The sequence below is a fragment of the Cherax quadricarinatus genome, chromosome 66 (genome assembly GCF_038502225.1).
Source record: "Cherax quadricarinatus isolate ZL_2023a chromosome 66, ASM3850222v1, whole genome shotgun sequence".
Taxonomy (NCBI): domain Eukaryota; kingdom Metazoa; phylum Arthropoda; class Malacostraca; order Decapoda; family Parastacidae; genus Cherax; species Cherax quadricarinatus.
Window position 1 is genome coordinate 20,097,798 of NC_091357.1, and position 18,254 is coordinate 20,116,051.

The 18,254-nt window shown below is 38.3% G+C and overlaps 1 protein-coding gene across 4 annotated transcripts in view; it reads right to left on the bottom strand.

Annotated features, from left to right (window-relative positions):
- The window catches only part of me31B (ATP-dependent RNA helicase me31b), a 30,992-nt gene that overhangs the window by 2,933 nt on the left and 9,805 nt on the right, over window positions 1-18,254 (bottom strand). For all 4 annotated transcript variants that reach the window (XM_070099192.1, XM_070099193.1, XM_070099191.1 and 1 more), the window contains 6 exons: window positions 16,020-16,163; window positions 8,876-8,998; window positions 7,624-7,760; window positions 6,664-6,778; window positions 6,329-6,509; window positions 366-577 (listed from right to left, as the gene is read on the bottom strand). In XM_070099192.1, coding sequence (XP_069955293.1) covers window positions 366-577; window positions 6,329-6,509; window positions 6,664-6,778; window positions 7,624-7,760; window positions 8,876-8,998; window positions 16,020-16,163 — 912 coding nt within the window. The remainder of the gene's footprint in view (window positions 1-365; window positions 578-6,328; window positions 6,510-6,663; window positions 6,779-7,623; window positions 7,761-8,875; window positions 8,999-16,019; window positions 16,164-18,254) is intronic.

The following is an 18,254-nucleotide window of genomic DNA, read 5'->3' on the forward strand; positions in this document are numbered from 1 at the left end:
TGTGCCAGCACAGCATGGCCATCACAGCATGACCACCACTAGCAAGATACAGTATACAGTGGACCCCCGCATAACGATCACCTCCGAATGCAACCAATTATGTAAGTGTATTTATGTAAGTGCGTTTGTACGTGTATGTTTGGGGGTCTGAAATGGACTAATCTACTTCACAATATTCCTTATGGGAACAAATTCGGTCAGTACTGGCACCTGAACATACTTCTGGAGTGAAAAAATATCGTTAACCGGGGGTCCACTGTACTTAAAAGTATGCTTTCCTTGACAATTTGTTTGATAAAAATCATTCACTTTAAATCTATATCTAAAACATTAAGAGTATTAAATTTAATCACTATTTCACTTGCCTTTGGAATGGGCTTTATTTCCGTTCCTAGCTCTTGCTCAATACGGTGAAGTGCAAACCGGTCATCAAATGTTATCAGATTGATTGCTATACCAAGATGGCCAAAACGTCCTGATCTTCCAATCCTATGCAGATAAGTCTCTGCCATCTTTGGGAAGTCAAAGTTAATTACCACATTCACAGCTTGGATGTCTATCCCTCTGGTAAACAAATCTGCAGTTGAAGAAAAAAATTCATAAAGTTTTTAATAGAATTATAAGGGAAAAAAAAATTACAAACTACAGATTTAAGGCTCTCAGTCACACATGAAATTAACAATCTGCAATCAACTAAATGTTTTATCAAAACAGTTCCTTAAAATACACATCAAGAATGTAAATTCAAAGATTGAGGATTCTGAACTTATCCTGTTCATAATACAGGTATCTTTCTCAGAAGGAAAATAGACCAATTAGGAATTTTCTCAATTCCAGTAAGCTATTTAACCCTTAAATGGTCCAAATGTATACAGGTGTCCCTCAATATTCGCGAGGGTTAGAGGATCAAGAGCCTCGCGAATGTTGAAAAACCGTGAATGTTTGGTGCCCCAATATATTGTAGGGAAATATAATACAATACATGTACTGCTTAACTTGTTGAACCATGAACAATCATAAAATACATGAAAATGTCATAAGTTGTACTAAATATATACATGTTATTAAAGCATAACATGTATGTTATTAAATACCACAGACTCCACCACTGCCTCCACCACTTCCTCAACCAATGCCAGTCCCTACTACCCTCCCTCCGACCCCCGCAACTGGCAGCCAGCCCTCCCACCACTCAGTGTGGCGAGTGTTTTGTTTGTTCATTATTTGCTATTAAACTACAGTATAAATAATGTAAACCCATTCATGACTGCATATTGGAATGGCTATTTGAACAGGTATTGGACGGTGACATCATGTGTTTACTCTTGAACACAGCAAAGAATCAAACATTTCTGCTACTGCTAATAATAACAATAGTAGTAATAATAATAATAATAATAATAATAATAATAATAATAATACGATATAACTGAAGAAGGAAATTGTACAAAAATACGAGGGAGTGGTTGACACATCGTCAGTGTGGCTTTGTTTATGCTGGAGTGAACATTAGTCTCCCTGCTCTTCCAAACATTTCACAATAATTCAGCGGTTGAGGCAGTGGTAGAGGCAGTGGTATTTACTAACATACGTATGTTATAAATAATAATAGTACATGTTAATATTAATAACATTTATAATAATAAATGTTATTCATAATGTACTATTATTATTTATAACATATATGTTAGTAAATATCACTGCCTCTATCGCTGCCTCAACCACTGCCTCAACCACTCAATCTACAAGCACCAAACAATGAATTATTGTGAAATGTTTGGAAGAGCAGGGAGACTAATGTTCACTCCAGCATAAACAAAGCCACACTGATGATGTGTCAACCACTCCCTCGTATTTTTGTACAATTTCCTTCTTCAATTATATTGTATTAATAATAATAATAATAATAATAATAATATTATTATTATTATTACTATTGTTATTATTAGCATGAAGCAGAAATGTTTGATTCTTTGCTGTGTTCAAGAGTAAACACATGATGTCACCGTCCAATACCTGTTCAAATAGCCATTCCAATATGCAGTCATGAATGGGTTTACATTATTTATACTGTAGTTTAATAGCAAATAATGAACAAACAAAACACTCACCACACTGAGTGGTGGGAGGGCTGGCTGCCAGTTGCGGGGGTCGGAGGGAGGGTAGTAGGGACTCGCAGGTGGCAGGAAACTTGAATATGATTTGGCGGCTGGGAATTTGGCGGTTGGGAATTCGCGAATGTGTGAAGCCCGCGAAAGCTGAAAACGTGAATGTTGAGGGAGACCTGTATATACGTTTTTTCAACATCTGAAAGTATGTAAAAAAAAATGTAGATTTTTTGTTTTACATGTGAAAACGTGTAAAAAAAAAAAAACTTATTTTCAAATATAACAAAAAAAAAATGTAGATATGTAAAAATAAGTAGATCTACTTTTGTAGCACTACGAATTTGAACGTCTATCTGTTTGGACCGTTTAAGGGTTAATATTTTGAAATTAAACATTTTTACAATACAGTGGACCCCCAGTTTACGATATTTCATTCCAGAAGTACGTTCAGGTGCCAGTACTGACCGAATTTGTTCCCATAAGGAATATTGTGAATTAGATTAGTCAATTTCAGACCCCCAAACACACACACAATTTTTTTTTTTTTTTTTTTCCCCAACAAGTCGGTCGTCTCCCACCGAGGCAGGGTGACCCAAAAAAAGAAAGAAAATCCCCAAAAAGAAAAATACTTTCATCATCATTCAACACTTTCACCACACTCACACATTATCACTGCTTTTGCAGAGGTGCTCAGAATATAACAGCTTAGAAGCATATACGTATAGAGATACACAACATATCCCTCCAAACTGCCAATATCCCAAACCCCTCCTTTAAAGTGCAGGCATTGTACTTCCCATTTCCAGGACTCAAGTCCGACTATATGAAAATAACCGGTTTCCCTGAATCCCTTCACTAAATATTACCCTGCTCACACTCCAACAGATCATCAGGTCCCAAGTACCATTCGTCTCCATTCACTCCTATCTAACACGCTCATGCACGCTTGCTGGAAGTCCAAGCCCCTCACCCACAAAACCTCCTTTACCCCCTCTTTCCAACCCTTTCGAGGACGACCCCTACCCCTCTTTCCTTCCCCTATAGATTTATATGCTTTCCATGTCATTCTACTTTGATCCATTCTATCTAAATGACCAAACCACCTCAACAACCCCTCTTCTGCCCTCTGACTAATGCTTTTATTAACTCCACACCTTCTCCTAATTTCCACACTCCGAATTTTCTGCATAATATTTACACCACACATTGCCCTTAGACAGGACATCTCCACTGCCTCCAACCGTCTCCTCGCTGCTGCATTTACCACCCAAGCTTCACATCCATATAAGAGTGTTGGTACTACTAAACTTTCATACATTCCCTTCTTTGCCTCCATAGATAACGTTTTTTGACTCCACATATACCTCAACGCACCACTCACCTTTTTTCCCTCATCAATTCTATGATTAACCTCATCCTTCATAAATCCATCCGCCGACACGTCAACTCCCAAGTATCTGAAAACATTCACTTCTTCCATACTCCTCCTCCCCAATTTGATATCCAATTTTTCTTTATCTAAATCATTTGATACCCTCATCACCTTACTCTTTCCTATGTTCACTTTCAACTTTCTACCTTTACACACATTCTCAAACTCATCCACTAACCTTTGCAATTTTTCTTTAGAATCTCCCATAAGCACAGTATCATCAGCAAAAAGTAACTGTCAATTCCCATTTTGAATTTGATTCCCCATAATTTAATCCCACCCCTCTCCCGAACACCCTAGCATTTACTTCTTTTACAACCCCATCTATAAATATATTAAACAACCATGGTGACATTACACATCCCTGTCTAAGACCTACTTTTACCGGGAAGTATTCTCCCTCTCTTCTACACACCCTAACCTGAGCCTCACTATCCTCATAAAAGCTCTTTACAGCATTTAGTAACTTACCACCTATTCCATATACTTGCAACATCTGCCACATTGCTCCTCTATCCACTCTATCATATGTCTTTTCTAAATCCATAAATGCAATAAAAACTTCCCTACCTTTATCTAAATACTGTTCACATATATGCTTCAATGTAAACACTTGATCTACACATCCCCTACCCACTCTGAAACCTCCTTGTTCGTCCGCAATTCTACATTCTGTCTTACCTCTAATTCTTTCAATTATAACCCTACTGTATACTTTTCCTGGTATACTCAGTAAACTTATTCCTCTATAATTTTTACAATCTCTTTTGTCCCCTTTCCCTTTATATAAAGGGACTATACATGCTCTCCGCCAATCCCTAGGTACCTTCCCCTCTTTCATACATTTATTAAACAAAAGTACCAACCACTCCAACACTATCCCCCCCTGCTTTTAACATTTCTGTCATGATCCCATCAGTTCCAGCTGCTTTACCCCCTTTCATTCTACGTAATGCCTCACGTACCTCCACCACACTTACAGTCTGCTCTTCTTCACTCCTAAAAGATGGTATACCTCCCTGGCCAGTGCATGAAATTACCGCCTCCCTTTCTTCCTCAACATTTAAAAGTTCCTCAAAATATTCTCGCCATCTACCTAATACCTCCCTCTCCCCATCTACTAACTCCCCTACTCTGTTTTTAACTGACAAATCCATACTTTCCCTAGGCTTTCTTAACTTGTTTAACTCACTCCAAAATTTTTTCTTATTTTCATTAAAATTTCTTGACAGTGCCTCTCCCACTCTTTCATCTGCTCTCCTTTTGCACACTCTCACCACTCTCTTCACCTTTCTTTTACTCTCCATATACTCTGCTCTTCTTATAACACTTCTGCTTTGTAAAAACCTCTCGTAAGCTACCTTTTTCTCTTTTATCACACCCTTTACTTCATCATTCCACCAATCACTCCTCTTTCCTCCTGCCCCCACCCTCCTATAACCACAAACTTCTGCCCCACATTCTAATACTGCATTTTTAAAACTATTCCAACCCTCTTCAACCCCCCCACTACTCATCTTTGCACTAGCCCACCTTTCTGCCAATAGTCGCTTATATCTCGCCCGAACTTCCTCCTCCCTTAGTTTATACACTTTCACCTCCCTCTTGTTGTTGCCACCTTCCTCTTTTCCCATCTACCTCTTACTCTAACTGTAGCTACAACTAAATAATGATCCGATATATCAGTTTCCCCTCTATAAACATGTACATCCTGGAGCCTACCCATCAACCTTTTATCCACCAATACATAATCTAACAAACTACTTTCATTACGTGCTACATCATACCTTGTATATTTATTTATCCTCTTTTTCATAAAATATGTATTACTTATTACCAAATTTCTTTCTACACATAGCTCAATTAAAGGCTCCCCATTTACATTTACCCCTGGCACCCCAAAATTACCTACTACTCCCTCCATAACATTTTTACCCACTTTAGCATTGAAATCCCCAACCACCATTACTCTCACACTTGATTCAAAACTCCCCACGCATTCACTCAACATTTCCCAGAATCTCTCTCTCTCCTCTACACTTCTCTCTTCTCCAGGTGCATACACGCTTACTATAACCCACTTCACATCCAATCTTTATTTTACTCCACATAATCCTTGAATTTATACATTTGTAGTCCCTCTTTTCCTGCCATAGCTTATCCTTCAACATTATTGCTACTCCTTCTTTAGCTCTAACTATTTGAAACCCCTGACCTAATCCCATTTATTCCTCTCCATTGAAACTCTCCCACCCCCTTCAGCTTTGTTTCACTTAAAGCCAGGACATCCAGTTTCTTCTCATTCATAACATCCACAATCATCTCTTTCTTATCATTTGCACAACATCCACGCACATTCAGACTTCCCACTTTGACAATTTTCTTCTTATTCTTTTTAGTAATCTTTACAGGAAAAGGGGTTACTAGCCCATTGTTCCCGGCATTTTAGTTGACTTTTACAACACGCATGGCTTACGGAGGAAAGATTCTTATTCCACTTCCCCATGGATATAAAAGGAAAAGTAATAAGACCAAGAACTATTAAGATAAAATCAAAGAAAACTCAGATGAGTGTGTATAAATAAACGTGTACATGTATGTGTAGTGTGACCTAAGTGTAAGTAGAAGTAGCAAGACATGCCTGTAATCTTGCATATACACATACAAATGCACTTACATAAATACACTTACATAATTGGTTGCACTGGGAGCTGATCGTAAACCGGGGGTCCACTGTAGTTTCTGGGCATCTTATCACCAATGACCTACACATTTCAGAATAACTTACCAGAGCAAACCAAGTTTCTGCAGAGTCCAGCACGAAAGTCGTGGAAGACACGATTGCGGTGAGCCTGTGCCATCTTGGCATGGATGTAGTAGCATGAGTATCCGAGATCTGTGATTTTCTTTGCTAATAATTCAACACGCTGAGTTGAGTTGCAGAAGATTATACTTTGGTTGATTTGTAACTGTAAAGAGAGGTTTCAAAGTTTTTACAGATTAAGTTCTACCTTCAACTATGTTCCAAGACAATGTATGGAGAAAGCACACAACAAAATATCACATTTTCGGCAAATTAAGAGATCTAAACACATACATACTTTGTAAACTGCAATGCCTCACCTTTGAGAATAACGTATTTAGACAATGGACTTTCTGCCGTTCTTTAACAAATGCATAGTATTGCGTCACACCCTTCAGTGTCAACTCGTCCATCAAGTTTATTTCATATGGTGATCTGTAGACAGATGTTTGGATTTAGCTTATTAAAGGATTAAATGCATGAAATAACATGCATGTAGCATGTATAAACGTAAGTAACCATTCTACAGAATTCATTACCTTTGTACCTAGTTCAGCTATCAAAACTTTGGGGGCCCAGTCCCTGGGCCCATTACATACCTCTGTAATCTGTAAATACCTTCGTAACTTGTCATGATTGTGACCAGACCTACCTGGAGTTCATTACCTTTGTAAATTGTGAGTTCATTACCTTTGTAAATTGTGAGTTCATTACCTTTGTAAATTGTGAGTTCATTACCTCTGTAACTTGCTGAGCTATCAAAACTTTGGAGTCCAGTCCCTGGACCAATTATGTACCTCTAATCTTTTGACTACCGCCCACAGGATGGGTATGGGGTGCATAATAAACATATTAAACTAACAAAAAAACAAATTTAATCAAAGTTCAGCTGCATGTTTTTTATTACAAACATTAGTCAAGCTCACTTTTTTTTTTTTTTTTTTAAGAAGCTAAAGTCATTGGTAAAAAATTAAACTGCAAAAAAAAAAAAAAAAAAAAAAAAAAAAAAAAAAACGTCTATCAATGGACCAGACTTACTTTCAGTAACTCGATTTGTTGCAATTTCACTTAAAATATTTTTTTTTAAATTCTGGCAGTTTCACCACATTTATGGTAACTCCCCTCCCCCCCCAAAAAAATAAAAAATAAATTATTCAAAATATATCTTATTTGACTTGCAGACATTGCAATTCAAATAACCCCCTAAACTGCAACATCCCCACCCTCCTCCAGCAGGCATGCATTTTCCCCCCAACTACAGTACTACAAAATTTACTAACCTCAAGTGCTTCTGCATGAACTGCTCAACTGTGAGAGGAAACGTTGCAGAATACAAGAGAATCTGTCTTTCAGGAGGAAGGTACGAGATGACACGATCCAACATACCTTTAAAATCTTGAGAGAGCAGTTTATCAGCCTGACAAGAAGAATGTTAAATATTAGTGTACTGTATCCATTCATAAACATTCACACTCTCCCCACTAAATCCTCAAATAACTCTCACTTATGAGAGCGAACAAACCAGAAAAGATCATTAGCCCTTAACAATTAACCTTCTCAATGTCAGTCACAGATAAACATTGATGCCAGGATCCCTCATATTTCTCCATCTTTTCATCAGCTCACTGATACGCTAAGTGGTAAATTTTGGTCTAGATACAAGAAAATAGGCCTGCACGATGTATGCATAGTATAAAAAAAAAATCCTGCCACCATGCAGTACACGAGAAAAGGAAAACTGGTAAGATTTCTGGTTTGAAATAGCAACTAAAGGTGTTTTCTAAGATGGGTTTACTGGTTGTTTTATTACTGGTTGGTATCATTTGACAATGAGACATTACTGAAATAGATAATTTTGATTAGTTTCAGGACCAGAAGTAGCTTCAAATCTGCATAGACTGACTGTTCAATCTAGATGAATGGTTATACTCCTGCCTCTGGCCGTAAGCATCTGACTTACTCTTCATTCCTTATTAGACTGGTTAATTTATAATATATCTGATATCTAGTCCAAAATTTACCTCTTACAGCTTATCCGAGTGACCCGAGCTCATGACAAATCCACACAAGGGACCCTGACTGACTAGTTCTATGGGATAGCCATTGAACGTGTTAATTTTAGGTGGTTGGGCAGTGAAGGGATTAAATCAGAATTGTAGCTATTTGACTAATCTGATTTAGAATTTGCTATGCAAGACTTGCTCTAGCAAATCAGTGGCATGTCACAAAACCACAATTTAATCTCGGTACACAAGGCAAAGAACAGTAAATTTTTCACTATAGCCATCTCATAATGGAAGGGTGACCCAAGGAGAGCATCCACCATTTAATAACAAAAAATCTTTCCATTTATACTATTCTAGGTTTCTGATCAACAAGCTACTTTCTTAACTTGGTGACACACTTAGAGCAGAGGCTTTCCTGGCCCTCTCCAGGCATAAACTAAAAATACTTTGGCCCATTAAGGTGACTTAGCATTTAGCTATTAGTCTTAAATTCATTCAAGGTCAACAATTTTTGTAAAAAGCTTACCTCGTCCAGAACCAGCATCCTGCACTTGTCCATTATTGCTACTTTCTTCTCCATAAGATCCAGAATCCTTCCAGGTGTGGCTATGACCGCATGAACAGTCTCGTAGATTCTCATAATATCATCCTGAAGCGAAATGTGTTGAAAGCTCAAAAAATCCTTCAATACATTCACGATAATTAAACTTTTCATGTTGTAGTAGTTCCTGTGTGCATGTCATACTTTTAGACAGTTAAACCAAGCCACACTACCCTTAAATTATTCATAGACAATAAAAAAATTTAAAATTTTACAAAATCTAAGAAACTGCTTAAAAAGTCAAAATTTCAAGCTTATTAAAAAAGATGCTTAAATACATTGGCCATCACTATTCTAAACAATCCAAAGAAAACAAAATATTTGGCACAATGTCATACCAGATTTCCTGCACAAGTAAAGCAGTCCCCTAAGATAATAAACCTATAGAAGATGAGCAATTTTGTCAAACACCAACACAACCTCTTAACCATCCCACCACTACTCAATTTCCACCAGTCCACAAATGTGCCATATCTCCAAATTCATGAGCATTTGCCATGCATTAGCATTTCACAATGAACAAATGTGTAATTTTAAAAACCAAAAGGTTTCATTCTCATTGCAATTACATAACCTAATTTAACCAACAGAAAACACTTAACCCTTTCAGGGTTTCTGATGTACTAGTACAGCTTACGCACCAGAGTTTTTGACGTACTAGTACACCTAAATTCTAGCGCCCTCAAATCTAGTGAGAAAGCTGGTAGGCCTACATATGAAAGAATGGGTCTATGTGGTCAGTGTGCACAGTATAAAAAAAATCCTGCAGCACACAGTGCGTAATGAGAAAAAAAATTTGTATTAAAACAGCGAATTTGCACTGTATTTTCGTATGGTATTTGTTGTTGTATTCTAGTTTTCCTGGTCTCAGTTTATAGAATGGAATACATATTACAGAAATTGAGATGATTTTGACTGGTTTTACAATGAAAAGTACCTTGAAATTGAGCTCAAAGTAGCAGAAATGTTCGATTTTTACCCAAGTTCAAAAGTAAACAAATCATGCTAAGCGTCCAATATACGTCAACTGGCGAGTCTAATATTCTTTCACAAGTGCGCCAATACTATTTATACCATTTCTACACTAATGCAGTAGTCTGCATAACAGTAAAACTTCTATTTTTTGTGAGAATAAAAATTTAAAGTGGAAAGCAAAAGAATGTAAGAGGGGTGTGGGGACGTGACTAATGAACAGAGGAAATGTTATTTTAGTGCCGGGAATGTCTTTCTTCTTTATTTGGAAATTGGCATCTTTTGAAATTTGTGTGAAATTGGCAAAATTGCTAAATTCTGACTACTGTATTGGATAGTTGAAATTGGTAAATGGGTGGTTTCTTGTACTCATTCAATAGAAAAAATGGAGTTCTAGCGAAATAGTTATGATTTTTGTCGACTAGTACACCGGAATTGGCCGAAAATAGGGCTCAAAGTGGGCAAAATCGCCAATGCGTAAACATCGTCGAGACTGCTAACTTTGCGAGAGCATAATTCCCTAAGTTTTCCATCAAATTTCATACTTTTGGTGTCATTATAATCATAAAAAGTATCTATCTTTTCCTAACTTTTTTTTTTTTTTTTAAATTTTGGCAACCCTGAGAACAAGTCTCAGAGAGGGCCTGGCGACCCTGAAAGGGTTAACAAGGAAAACTGCATGGAGAAAAGAAAGGCAACAGCATAATTGATTTCACAGTTCCAAGTTAACTAGGTCCCAAGTACCTTTGTTTCTTTTATCAGAAAATCACTACTGAAGAATTAGGAATGTGATACTTAAAAAAAAAAAAAAATCCAAAAGCAAATCAGAGGATGTTAAAACAATGCTGCTCTGATAAATTTTTTGGCAGTTTAGAGTGAGAATTTGCAGTTGCTCTGCAGATTGTCTAATACTGTACCAATGTTATTTGAACTTTTACATTTTTTTTTTTTCAACAAGTCGGCCGTCTCCCACCGAAGCAGGGTGACCCAAAAAAGAAAAAATCCCCAAAAAGAAAATGCTTTCACCATCATTCAACACTTTCACCACACTCACACATAATCACTGTTTTTGCAGAGGTGCTCAGAATACAACAGTTTAGAAGCATATACGTATAAAGATACACAACATATCCCTCCAAACTGCCAGTACTTCCCATTTCCAGGACTCGAGTCCAACTATATGAAAACCGGTTTCCCTGAATCCCTTCACTAAATATTACCCTGCTCACACTCCAACAGATCGTCAGGTCCCAAGTACCATTCGTCTCCATTCACTCCTATCTAACACGCTCACACACGCTTGCTGGAAGTCCAAGCCCCTTGCCCACAAAACCTCCTTTACCCCCTCTCTCCAACCCTTTCGAGGACGACCCCTACCCCGCCTTCCTTCCCCTATAGATTTATATGCTTTCCATGTCATTCTACTTTGATCCATTCTCTCTAAATGACCAAACCACCTCAACAACCCCTCTTCTGCCCTCTGACTAATACTTTTATTAACTCCACACCTTTTCCTAATTTCCACACTCCGAATTTTCTGCATAATATTTACACCACACATTGCCCTTAGACAGGACATCTCCACTGCCTCCAACAGTCTCCTCGCTGCTGCATTTACCACCCAAGCTTCACACCCATATAAGTGTCGGTACTACTATTCTTTCATACATTCCCTTCTTTGCCTCCATAGATAACGTTTTTTGACTCCACATATACCTCAATGCACCACTCGCCTTTTTTCCCCTCATCAATTCTATGATTAACCTCGTCCTTCATAAATCCATCCGCCGACACGTCAACTCCCAAGTATCTGAAAGCATTCACTTCTTCCATACTCCTCCTCCCCAATTTGATATCCAATTTTTCTTTATCTAAATCATTTGATACCTTCATCACCTTACTCTTTTCTATGTTCACTTTCAACTTTCTACCTTTACACACATTCCCAAACTCATCCACTAACCTTCACAATTTTTCTTTAGAATCTCCCATAAGCACAGTATCAGCAAAAAGTAACCGTGTTAATTCCCATTTTGAATTTGATTCCCCATAATTTAATCCCACCCCTCTCCCGAACACCCTAGCATTTACTTCTTTTACAACCCCATCTATAAATATATTAAACAACCATGGTGACATTACACATCCCTGTCTAAGACCTACTTTTACCGGGAAGTAGTCTCCCTCTCTTCTACACACCCTAACCTTAGCCTCACTATCCTCATAAAAACTCTTTATAGCATTTAGTAACTTACCACCTATTCCAAATACTTGCAACATCTGCCACATTGCTCCCCTATCCACTATCAGATGCCTTTTCTAAATCCATAAATGCAATAAAAACTTTCCTACCTTTATCTAAATACTGTTCACATATATGCTTCAATGTAAACACTTGATCTACACATCCCCTACCCACTCTGAAACATCCTTGCTCATCCGCAATCCTACATTCTGTCTTACCTCTAATTCTTTCAATTATAACCCTACCGTACACTCTTCCTGGTATACTCAAACTTATTCCTCTATAATTTTTACAATCTCTTTTGTTCCCTTTCCCTTTATATAAAGGGACTATACATGCTCTCTGCCAATCCCTAGATACCTTCCCCTTTCATACATTTATTAAACAGAAGTACCAACCACTCCAACACTATCCCCCCCTGCTTTTAACATTTCTGTCATGATCCCATCAGTTCCAGCTGCTTTACCCCCTTTCATTTTACGTAATGCCTCACGTACCTCCCCCACACTTACATTCTGCTCTTCTTCACTCCTAAAAGATGGTATACCTCCCTGACCAGTGCATGAAATTACCGCCTCCCTTTCTTCAACATTTAAAAGCTCCTCAAAATATTCTCGCCATCTACCTAATACCTCCATCTCCCCATCTACTAACTCCCCTACTGTTTTTAACTGACAAATCCATACTCTCCCTAGGCTTTCTTAACTTGTTTAACTCGCTCCAAAATTTTTTTCTTATTTTCATTAAAATTTCTTGACAGTGCCTCTCCCACTATCATCTGCTCTCCTTTTGCACTCTCTCACCTCTCTCTTCACCTTTCTTTTACTCTCCATATACTCTGCTCTTCTTATAACACTTCTGCTTTGTAAAAACCTCTCATAAGCTAACTTTTTCTCTTTTATCACACCCTTTACTTTATCATTCCACCAATCACTCCTCTTTCCTCCTGCCCCCACCCTCTTATAACCACAAACTTCTGCCCCACATTCTAATACTGCATTTTTAAAACTATTAAAACCCTCTTCAACCCCCCCACTACTCATCTTTGCACTAGCCCACCTTTCTGCCAACAGTCGCTTACATCTCCCCCGAACTTCCTCCTCCCTTAGTTTATACACTTTCACCTCCCTCTTACTTCTTGTTGCCACCTTCCTCTTTTCCCATCTACCTCTTACTCTAACTGTAGCTACAACTAAATAATGATCCGATATATCAGTTGCCCCTCTATAAACATGTACATCCTGGAGCCTACCCATCAACCTTTTATCCACCAATACATAATCTATCAAACTACTTTCATTACGTGCTACATCATACCTTGTACAGTGGACCCCCGCATACCGTTGGCATCACATAACGTTTAATCCGCATACCGATACATTTTATCGCTAAGATTTTGCCTCGCATACCGCTAAAAAACCCGCTCAACGCTATTCGTCCGAGACGCGTCTAATGAGCGGCCTGAGCCAGCCTCATGTTCCGCCGATAGCATTGTTTACGTGCCAGCCTCCGTGGTAACATCCAAGCATACAATTGGAACATTTTGTATTACAGTGTTTTTGGTGATTTTATCTGCAAAGTAAGTGACCATGGGCCCCAAGAAAGCTTCTAGTGCCAACCCTACAAAATAAGGGTGAGAATTACTATAGAGATGAAGAAAGAGATCATTGCTAAGTATGAAAGTGGAGTGCGTGTCTCCGAGCTGGCCAGGTTGTATAGTAAACCCCAATCAACCATCGCTACTATTGTGTCCAAGAAAACGGCAATCAAGGAAGCTGTTCTTGCCAAAGGTTTAACTGTTTTCGAAAGATCGCAAGTGATAGAAGATAATGAGAGACTCTTATTGGTGTGGATAAATGAAAAACAGATAGCAGGAGATAGCATCTCAAGTGATCATAAGTGAAAAGGCTAGGAAGTTGCATGAGGATTTAATTAAAAAAATGCCTGCAACTAGTGATGATGTGAGTGAATTTAAGGCCAGCAAAGGTTCGTTTGAGAGATTTAAGAAGCATAGTGGCATACAGTGTGATAAGGCATGGTGAGGCTGCCAGTTCGGACCACAAAGCAGCTGAAAAATATGTGCATGAATTCAAGGGCTACATAGACAGTGAAGGACTGAAACCTGAACAAGTTTAATTGTGATGAAACAGGCCTGTTTTGGAAGAAAATGCCAAGCAGGACCTCCATTACCGAGGAAAAGGCACTCCCAGGACATAAGCCTATGAAAGACAGGCTTACTCTGTTAATGTGTTCCAATGCTAGTGGTGATTGCAAAGTGAAGCCTTTATTAGTGTATCGCTCTGAAACTCCCAGAGCGTTCAGGCAAAAGAATATCCTCAAGGCTAATTTGTGTGTGCTGTGGAGGGCAAACAGTAAGGCATGGGTCACTAGGGACTTTTTCTATGACTGGTTACACCAAGCATTTGCCCCCAATGTGAAAAATTACCTAACTGAAAAGAAATTAGACCTTAAGTGCCTCCTGGTGTTAGACAATGCCCCTGGTCATCCTACAGACGTGGCAGAGCGACTTTGTGGGGACATGAGCTTCATTAAGGTGAAGCTTTTGCCTCCTAATACCACCACTCTCCTGCAGCCCATGGACCAGCAGGTTATTGCAAACTTCAAAAAACTGTACACAAAAGCTCTGTTTGAAAGGTGCTTTGTAGTGACCTCGGAAACTCAATTGACTAAGCGAGTTTTGGAGAGAGCACTTTAATATCCTCAATTGTGTAAAGCTTATAGGTAAGGCTTGGGAGGGAGTGACTAAGAGGACCTTGAACTCTGCTTGGAAGAAACTGTGGCCAGAATGTGTAGACCAAAGGGATTTTGAAGGGTTTGAGGCTAACCCTGGGAATCCTATGCCAGTTGAGGAATCCATTGTGGCACTGGGAAAGTCCTTGGGGTTGGAGGTTAGTGGGGATGATGTGGAAGAGTTGGTGAAGGAGGACAATGACGAACTAACCACTGATGAGCTGCTAGATCATCTTCATCAGCATGAGGCCAGACCTGAGGAAACTGCTTTGGAGGAGGAGAGAGAAATTGAAGAAGTTGCCTACTTCAAAGATTAAGGAAATGTGTGCAATGTGGCTTAAAGTGCAAACCTTTTTTGATGACAATCACCCTAACACAGCTATTGCAAGCCGTGCTGGTGACTATTACACTGACAATGTTGTGAAACACTTTAGGAAAGTCATAAAGGAACGGGAGGTACAGGCCTCTATGGACAGATATGTTGTGCGACAGAAGTCCAGTGACTCTGGAGCTGGTCCTAGTGGCATTAAAAGAAGGGAAGTAACCCCGGAAAAGGACTTGACACCTCAAGTCTTAATGGAAGGGGATTCCCCTTCTAAACACTAAGTCTCTCCTCCTCCCATCCCATCAATCATCACCTGATCTTCAATAAAGGTAAGTGTCATGTAACTGTGCATGCCTTTTTCAGTTTGTGTGTATTAAAATTAATATTTCATGTGGTAAAAAAATTTTTTTTTTCATACTTTGGGGTGTCTTGCACGGATTAATTTGATTTCCATTATTTCTTATGGGGAAAATTCATTCGCATAACGATAATTTCGCATAACAATGAGCTCTCAGGAACGGATTAATATCGTTATGCGGGGGTCCACTGTATATTTATCCTCTTTCATAAAATATGTATTACTTATTACCAAATCTCTTTCTACACATTGCTCAATTAAAGGCTCCCCATTTACATTTACCCCTGGCACCCCAAATTTTTACAATTATACCTTCAAATAACCACAAACTAATTTTACACCTGTATGAAAGGTATATTATGGGCTTTATATAGCCATAAATAGCAACTAGGCTACTTCCCTTTACTTTTAAACTTACCTTCAAATTGGTACCTCCAGTTGTCACCATAACCTTTACTCCAATGTGTTTAGCCAACTCATTGCAAATGTGACTAGTCTGCAGAGCTAACTCTCGTGTTGGGACGATCACCATTGCTTGAATGTGATCTTGAGTAGTATCAATCTGAAAAATTCATTCATCATGAAAAACAACCAGTAATGTAGAATGGAAACCACAAACTAAACACATTTTGCTCACAAAGTTACATACAGAAAAAATGGGAAAAAAAAGTGTCCAATAGATTTGCCCAAGTGTTCCATACGAATTTACGTCACTTCGAATTTATACATCCAGTAATATACTGTAAACTCTCTCAATGACAAATTTGCAAATAAGTTCCAATACACAACATACAGAGACTGCAGAAAAAAAAAAATCCGCCAAGTTAAACGATTTCTTGCCTACTTATTGAACGATTACTTTTTGGGCCACCCTACCTTAGTGGGGAGACTGCTAGGCGACTAAAATGCCGGGAGCAAGGGGCTAGTAACCTCTTCTCCTGTATATATTACTAAATGTAAAAGGAGAAACTTCCGTTTTTCCTTTTGGGCCACCCCGCCTCGGTGGGATACTGCCGGTGTGTTGAAAGAATATATACAACACACAAACACACACACAAACACAGTCCTGGAAATGGGAAGTACAATGCCTGCACTCTAAAAGAGGGGTTTCGGGATATTAGCAGTTTGGAGGAATATGTTGTGTATCTTTATACGTATATGCATCTAAACTGTTGTGTTCTGAGCACCTCTGCAAAAACAGTGATTATGTGTGAGTGAGGTGAAAGCGTTGAATGATGATGAAAGTACTGTATTTTCTTTTTGGGTCACCCTGTCTCGGTGGGAAACAGGCCAACTTGTTAAAAAAAAAAAAAAAAAAATTATATATATACATACATATATACATACATATATATACATACATATATACATACATATATACATACATATATACATACATATATACATACATTGGACCCCTGCTTTACAATCAGCTCCCAATGCGACCAATTATGTAAGTGTATTTATGTAAGTGCGTTTGTACGTGCATGTTTGAGGGTCTGAAATGGACTATTCTAATTCACAATATTCCTTATGGGAACAAATTCATTCAGTAATGGCACTTGAACATACTTCTGGAATGAAATAATATCGTAAGGCGGGGGTACACTGTATATATAATATATATATAACTAGGTAGTAGGTTGGTAGACAGCAACCACCCAGGGAGGTACTACCGTCCTGCCAAGCGAGTGTAAAACGAAAGCCTGTAATTGTTTTACACAAGAACATAAGAATGGAGGAACACTGCAGAAGGCTTACTGGCCCATGCGAGGCAGGTCCTTATCAAAATGACCTCTACCTTAACCCTTTGAGGGTTTCAGCCGTACTAGTACGGCTTACGACCCAGGGTTTTTGACGTACTAGTATGCTTAAATTCTAGCGCCCTCAAATCTAGTGGTAGAAAGCTGGTAGGCTTACATATGAAAGAATGGGTCTATGTGGTCAGTGTACGCAGTATAAAAAAAAACCCTGCAGCACACAGTGCATAATGAGAAAAAAAATCTTACTGTTTTTTTTGGAATAAAACAGCGACTTGGCACTATTTTTGTATGGTATTTATTGTTGTATTCTAGTTTTGGTCTCATTTTATAGAATGGAAGACATATTACAGAAATTGAGATGATTTTGACTGGTTTTACAATGAAAAGTACCTTGAAATTGAGCTCAAAGTAGCAGAAATGTTCAATTTTTACCAAAGTTCAAAAGTAAACAAATCATGCTAAGCGTCCAATATACGTCAACTGGCGAGTCTAATATTCTTTCGTAAGTGCGCCAATATTATTTATACCATTTTTAAACTAATGCAGTAGTTTGCATAACAGTAAATCTTCTATTTTTTGCGAGAATAAAAATTGAAAGTGGAAAGCAAAAGAATGTAAGAGGGGCCTTGAAACATGACTAATGAACAGAGGAAATGTCATTTTAGTGCCAGGAATGTCTTTGTTTATTCTGGACCCTATTCAGAAATTGGCATCTTTTGAAATTTGTGTGAAATTAGCAAAATTGCTAAATTCTGACAACTGTACTGGATAGTTGAAATTGATAAATGGGTGGCTTCTTGCACTCATTCGATAGAAAAAATGGAGTTCTAGTGAAATATTCATATGTTTTGTCAACTAGTACAGCGGAATTGGCCGAAAATGGGGCTCAA